Here is a 7,522-nt window from a genome sequence, read left to right as displayed (position 1 = left end):
TACTCGTCTTTTCCCATCCAATTATATTATATCAACCAATGATCTATCATCCGTGGGTAAGTTACATTATCCTCTTTAACAGTTTTCTCAATAAAGTCCTCCCATTTGTTTCTCTCTTACAATCCCATCCCTAACAGACTAAGCCACTAGACTTTTCGGTAATTGCCCATTGGTGGTCCCTGTTTCTGTAGCAATTGCTCCTCCTCTCCTTGACGCGGGTGTTCATTGAACAGCTCGCCGGTCTCTTCGAGCGTGCGCCCGCGGGTCTCCGGCAGGTAGGTGAAGAAGAACACCCACGCGGCTGCGGCGATCCCACCGTAGAGAAAGAAGCTGCCGCCGATGCCGATCGCATTGTAGAGCGATATGAAGGTCATCGTGACGACGCCGCAGGTGCTGCGGTTCACCGCCACGCCCACGGCGCACCCCAGCGCCCGCAGGCGCATCGGGAAGATCTCGGACGTGTAGACGCCCGTGACCGGCCCGAGCCCGATCGAGAAGAACGCGACGTAGGCGAGAGTCGACGCGATGCTGAGCGCCACGGCCCACGCCGCCGCGCCGTCAGTCCGATGACTAATTACGGTCAGACCGATCCCCAGCCCCGCCAGCGACGCCACCATTCCGGCCGCACTGCTCAGCAGGAGCGGCCGCCGGCCGACGCGGTCGAGCAGGAACGTGGCGACGAGGATGAAGAGCGTCTTCACGAGGCCGACCGCGACCGTCGTGCCCAGCAGCTCGGTCTTGTCGGCGATGCCGGCCTTCTCGAACACGCGGGGGCTGTACAGCACGACGGAGTCGATGCCGGAGGCCTGCTGGAAGAAGTGCATGCCGACGGCGGATACGAGGATTCGGCGCACGGGGGCCGTCGGCCGGACGAGCAGCTCCTGCCAGACGCCCTCGGCGGTGCGGTCGGCGGGAATGCCGGCCGCCTTCTTGATGTCGAGGAGGAGGAGCTCGGCCTCTTCGGCGGTGTCGGCGGTGCGGCGCAGGACCGACGCGGCCTCCGCGAGGCGGCCCTTCATGACCAGCCACCGCGGGGACTCGGGCATCGCCAGCACGCCCATGGCCAGGAGGACGGACGGGATCGCGCCGACTCCGAGCATGACGCGCCACCCGAGGTGCAGGGGCAGGCCGGCGAAGGCGTAGCTGGAGACGTACCCGAGGAGGATGCCGGAGTTGATGAACACCTGTTCGTTCGTTCGTTCGTTCGTTCGTTCGTTCGTTGCCGATCGAATACAAAATAATTTCTTTTTATTTCTAAAATAGCTTACTATTTCGGAATAGTCACGAATAAAAGAATAGAAACCTCGGGGAAAGAGGTGAGGAAGCCGCGGGAGGAGGCGGGGGAGAGCTCGGCGGTGTAGACGGGGGCGATAGTGAGGGCGTAGCCGACGCCGACGCCGGCGACGAAGCGGCCGAGCATGAGGAGGGCGTAGGTGGGGGCGAGGGCCATGAGGAGGGCGCCGGCGAAGAAGATGGCGGAGGCGAAGACGATGGTGTAGCGGCGGCCGATCCAGTCGCAGGTGCGGCCGGCCGCGAAGGAGCCGACCAGCGAGTAGAGGTTCAGGATGCCCACCAGGATCTCCACCTTCGTGTCGCTGATCTTCAGGTCCTCCTTGATGAACAGCACCGCCCCGCTCATCACTCCGATGTCTGAAAACCAACCATGCACTCGTACGTGTAAACATATTTTCTACATATTATACAAGAATTTGGATATGTATATTGACAACATCTCTTACTATAGCCTGAGAGGATGGAGGTCATGGAGGCAAGGGTGGCGCAGGCGAAGGCGAACCTCACATTCCGGCGATTCTTCGGCTCCGGAACTATTACTTCTTCCAGTAACGAGCTCCTCATCGTCGTCGGCGGCTGCGGTGGCAGCGCCGGCGGAGTAGAACCAGCTATAACTTTAGCTTCTGGGTTTGGACTAGCCATTGTTATGTGGTTTGAGAGAGAGAGAGAGAGAGAGAGAGAGAGTTGGGTATGTAATTGGGTTATATAGACAAAAGAGGTGCTAGACATGTACAAAGGAAAGGACAAATGCATACAATTATCGGAACTACGTACGAATAACTTTTGAAACAGCTACAAATATTTCAAAATTTCAATTTACTATCCCGTCTTTCAATTTATTTTATTTGAACCAGTAAACAATACTTTGATTCGAAAATTAAGTTAATTATTTATTTAACAAAATTGTAGGTGCGAGAATTACATGAAGTTTACTAAATATATCTATAAAGATAAATAATATATTTAAATTTTGAAATTAAATTATCGTTGATTGACTCAAATCATACGAATTGATAGATTAGAAAGTGAAATCAAATTTTGATTAATTGAATAATCAAATCAAACTAGTTTGTACGTAGTTCAGATAATTTTTATATATTTTTATCTAAAGAGAATTACTACTGTACATTTAAGGGTAAAATGTAAATTTGATAGCCTAGCTATTTATCTAAAATTTAAAGGAAAAACTTCAAAAACCCCCCTGTGATTTCATTGTTTCTCACTTTAGTACCCTGTGATTTAAAGTGTATCAATTTGCCTCCCTGTGGTTTCATTTTTATCTTTTGGGTACCTTTTTCGTTAATATTTTATTAAATTATATACAAAAAACTTCAGATACCCATCTAGATTTATCAAATAAGTACCCTTTAATTTTAACTTTATCACTGATTTAAGAAAAAAAATCATGAAATTGATAAAAAAAAGAGAAAAAATAAACCACATGCGGGCAAATTGCTATATTTTAAACTACAAAGAGGCAAAGTGAGAAACTACGAAACCACAGGAGGTTTTTTGAAGTTTTCTCAAATTTAAAAGTTCATTTTAAACTTTTCATTTTAAAAAATAATAATAATATTAGTAGAGAAATATTAGTTTCTAAATAAGTCTGGTATAGCATTTTATGCATTTTTCTAGGTATACAGACAGCATTAATTGCTCATGTATGAAAACCAAAAATTTACAAAAATGGATTTTATATCAATGCTGACTTTTCTAAAGCTAATTTGTCCATATGTGAATTATTTTCTGAAAAAATATATTAAGACCCCTCAACAATAGCCTATTTGGAAATTGGTTCCTCAATTTCATTACTTTAGGTAAAAACTCACAGAATTTTTCGGAATTATTGTCTATTTTGAATTGTTATACAACCTTTAAAAATTTTAATTTTGCTATTCAGCATTTCGATTTATTTAATTTCAATCGGTCAAAAAAATTTTGACTTTAAAATATAAACTAATTACTTATTTCAATAAATTTATATTAATTATCAAAATTATATAAAATATATCAATTAAATCTGTAAAAATAAACACACATTCAAATTTTATCGTCAAAATATCATTAACTAATTCAAATTAAATAAATTGAAATATTGAATAATAAAATTAAATTTTAAAAGATTGGGCAACTAAGCCAGAATACCTCATAGTTTAGGTAAATTTTAGAAAAAACTTCAAAAACCCCCCTATGGTTTCGCACTTTTTTATTTTAGTACCCTATGGTTTAAAGTGTATCAAGTTAGTACTCTGTGGTTTCGCATTTTCTCACTTTAGTACCCTGTGGTTTAAAGTGTATCAAATTAGTACTCTGTGATTTTATTTTTGTATCAAGTTAGTATCCTGTAGTTTTATTTTTTTATCAAGTTAGTACCCTGTGGTTTTATTTTTCTCTTAATGAAATATTAAACCACATGGTACTAAAGTAAGAAAGTGCAAAACCACAGGCTACTAACTTGATACACTTTAAACCACGGAGTACTAAAGTGAGAAAGTGCGAAACCATATGGTACTAACTTGATACACTTTAAACCACATGATATTAAATTGAGAAAGAGTGAAACCACAAGGGGGATATTTGAAGTTTTCCATAAATTTTATATATTTTTACCCTTTGTTTTTTCACTTGAGGCCTCCTCAACTATTAATTTTTCAAAATCAAGTTATTTTAATCAAATAAATGAAAGATTTTACTAAATTGATTAAATAATTTTATTAATTTAATATTTATAGTTCAAACTACTTTATAGCGAGTAAAGAGGAATTAATTAACTGCTAATATAGCTAATTAAGTTATGATATTTAATACAATTTTTGTCACACATCGAGTCCAGCCAATTGGGCCCACCAGAGCACGTGCAACGAACCCGCGAAATAGATAAAATTTTTTCTACTCACACAAAGCAATCATATACACTAACATGTACAATCATATATGATATGGATATATATAATATTAGAGTAATACTACTAAATTTAAACAACAACAACTAAATTAAAGTTCATTAGAGTTTTCATCATTGGATCCCAAAATAATACATATTTGTTTGTTCATACAATGGGCACCCACTAGATGCTCTTGCTAAGCACTAAGCGTCGAGAAAGATTGGGCTTTCTCAAGTACGACATTTCGAGTCGAGGGTGATCGAACTTTTCTTTTTATGATACTTTCGGAAGATTGTACATATTTTATTATTTTCTCGTAAGTTCATGACTCGTGAGTTGTCCACATTGCCAAACAAATATACATGTATTTTCTAATTCAAGTTTAGTTTAGAATTCACAAAATTACTAGATTTTTTTACCTTACGATTCCGATCTAAGTTAAATGCCACCATGACAATATTGTAATTAAAAAATAAACTTGAGTCAAAACGTGCCATAGTTCAGGGGTTTCTCCGTAAAATTCCACTGTTCTAGTGTGGGACCCACGTGGGAACAACTCCATTTCTTTCTTCGTCGCCTTTACGAGATGTGGAAATTTGTGTTGCTTCATGGGGTTTCCAGTAACTTCTCTGTAACCCCTTTAAAAGCGACATGCAATTTTAATAATTATGAACCAAAAAAAAAAGAAAAAGAAGGACATGTAGTTTTCATGTAGGGCCCAAAAAAGAATTATTTTATTATATATTAATTTTGATATTTGTGGCTTTGGCCTACTTCAAAATCTCAGAATATGTCACTTTATTTGAGTAGTCAAAGAAAGATACTTAGTTTTTTCTCGTCTTTTTAGTTTTTTTTTTTTCACTTATTTTATATTTATGAGTATGGGGACACCATGCACTTGACTAGCCCCATCACCATTATCATCATTCACTTGATGATGGGAATATGTTTCCCTAAAAATTTGCTCTTCATACATTTCTAAACTGTTTTTTTTAAGTAAGCTAATTTTTTATTAATATAATATCAGAGATAATTTTAAATCCTCTCAGTTTCAAAAGGTGCTAAATTTTATTTATATATATATATTCATCATTTAAAGACACAAAATTTTATTTATTCTTTTGATATCTCTTTTTTTTTTTTTTGAGAGAGAGATAGGTAGCATATTACCTACTTTGTTTATTTCATTTAGAAATAAACTTAGCTGAAAATGTGAATCAACTAGGATTTGAATTTGGATCTTGGATACCAACCATCATACCCTTTGGATTAAATGAATTACAGTAGATATTTATCATATTCCTAAACTTGTGTAGGCTTATATTATATGTAAACTCTTAACTTTTGATATCTCTTTAAACAAAACTACGTAGATTCACACACGAAATAGCCCCGCATGAAATATTTACTATATCTAATAAAAAATTGATATACCATGCAACATTAAACCTAGATTCTTTGGATTAAATGAATTGCAGTAGATATATATCATATTTCTAAACTTGTGTAGGCTTATATTGTATGTAAATTTTTAAATAGTTGCTTTATTCATCAAATTTCCATCTATTTGTCAATGAGGGTATAAGGATATGCTCAAACAATTTTCCATTCGATTGATCATGTCGTTACAATTCAATAAAACTGTTCAAAAGTTTGATGGTACTAGATTTTTTTATTTTTAAACTTATAGTCCTCTCAGTGGCTCTACAAAACTCCAAATTAGAGTGTTACATATTCAATGTTTAGATCACCATAATAAGCTTTAAACCTTATTTATTTATTTATTTCACAACCAAGCAAAAAAAAAAAAAAAAAACGAAAAGAGTCTATAATTTTTTCCCCTAAAATATTTTACGGATTTGGAGGCGAACAAATGTTGCGAAAAACGAAAAGTGGCAGTGAAAAACCGTGGTCCAGGGAGCATATTAGCGTGGTCTACGAGATTCAGCGAAAAATCTGTGGACCGCTATTGCTATTGCTTCCCACTTAAGAAAAAAAAAAAGAAAAAACTTCAAATACTACTACTGTAGTTCACACCTTTTCACTTTAGTATCCTATAGTTTAAAGTGTATCAATTTAGTGCCATATAATTTTATTTTTATCATTTTATTATCTATTTCACTAATTTTTTTCGCTAAATTATTGACAAAGTTAAACTAAAGGGTACTAAAGTGAATATTCGATAAACCTAGATGGAGTATTTGAAGTTTTTTGTATATAATTTAACCAAATATTAACGAAAAAGCTGACGAAAAGATAAAAATGAAACCATAGAATATTAACTTGATATACTTTAAACCACATGGTAGTGAGAAAGTGCGAAACCACATGGATGGTATTTAAAGTTTACCCAAAAAAAAATATAAAAAGTTAAGTTAGAATACTATCAATAGCAAATGAGCTTCATTTTTTTCGATTTACTTTTAATAATGATGGCTCCGAATTAACAATCGGCACAATTGAATATGATCTATACTACTTGAAGTATTAAAAAATAACTTTTATGTGGTTTTGATATTTTTCTTTTGTATATCAAGTGGACACAAAAATAAATGGCTAAAAATAATATCTTTTAAAAAATGATGATAGAACTCGTATAATTAAGATCAAGAGTATAGGCTTTATTTTCAATAATTTAAAAAATTTGCAAATTAAACTTTAATTAATTTAGATTTATTTACACCATTAAACGAGCAAACATTTCACATTGATCATTAAGTTTTTAATTTTTGCATCCCCTTGATCATTAGATTAATAATATCGAAATTTGAAATTTGATTTATAAAAACTTCAAGTGGTGTGGATCACGTTTAATAGTGTCGATCGTCGATTTGAAGGTTTTATCATCGAAAATAAATCGGCAGCATTGGAAACAACTGAGGTTTGAAAATAATTTTCAATTTTCTAAAAAAAACCAAACACAATGGAGCGTAAAATTAATTTCCAACGAAAATTTTTTCTTAGGACACATTTGGTTTAGGTTATCCTGTTAAGATTATTATGTTTGGTTTGTCCGGTCTACAATTTGGTTAGTAATATAACATGACAAATGATACAAGATTACTCTATATATTCGGTCTGTAATCTGGTTGGTATAATATTACAAATTGTGCAAGATTACTCCGAGGGTGCGTTTGGTTCAAGTTATCCTGGCAGGATTACAGGCAATCCTGCCAGGATAACTATGTTTGGTTAATCCACTATGTAATCTAGTCGTTAATGTAGGATTACAAATCGAGCAGGATTACATCGAAAATATTAACGGGAGGGGGGTCGTGTATCTTGCATTACTGAAACCCGTTAATACTACATATTATGTAAAATGACAATTTTACCCTCCAACA

General features: G+C 36.5%; 1 protein-coding gene and 1 long non-coding RNA gene across 2 annotated transcripts; one reads left to right on the top strand and one right to left on the bottom strand.

Moving 5' to 3' along the window:
- LOC109721718 (polyol transporter 5-like) lies at positions 1 to 1,957 on the bottom strand. The gene is made up of 3 exons (XM_020249469.1): positions 1,740 to 1,957; positions 1,304 to 1,650; positions 1 to 1,184 (listed from the first exon to the last, which is right to left on the bottom strand). Exons 1-3 carry the CDS (start codon positions 1,933 to 1,935, stop codon positions 147 to 149), a joined length of 1,581 nt encoding a protein of 526 aa, XP_020105058.1. The 5' UTR covers positions 1,936 to 1,957; the 3' UTR covers positions 1 to 146.
- Positions 1,533 to 2,108, top strand: LOC109721721. The gene is made up of 2 exons (XR_002219274.1): positions 1,533 to 1,671; positions 1,745 to 2,108. It is a non-coding gene; the product is annotated as an uncharacterized LOC109721721 (long non-coding RNA).

The sequence above is a fragment of the Ananas comosus genome, linkage group 15, assembly GCF_001540865.1.
Source record: "Ananas comosus cultivar F153 linkage group 15, ASM154086v1, whole genome shotgun sequence".
NCBI classification, from domain to species: domain Eukaryota; kingdom Viridiplantae; phylum Streptophyta; class Magnoliopsida; order Poales; family Bromeliaceae; genus Ananas; species Ananas comosus.
Note: the sequence above shows the minus strand (reverse complement) of the source record. Positions and strands in the feature narration are given on the sequence as shown.

Coding starts and splice junctions, on each gene's coding strand:
- LOC109721718 (XM_020249469.1), bottom strand. CDS start 1,935: ATGGCTAGTCCAAACCCAGAAGCTAAAGTTATAGCTGGTTCTACTCCG. Junction 1,651..1,739: donor CTCCATCCTCTCAGGCTATA/GTAAGAGATGTT, acceptor GTTGGTTTTCAG/ACATCGGAGTGATGAGCGGG. Junction 1,185..1,303: donor TCCTCACCTCTTTCCCCGAG/GTTTCTATTCTT, acceptor ACGAACGAACAG/GTGTTCATCAACTCCGGCAT.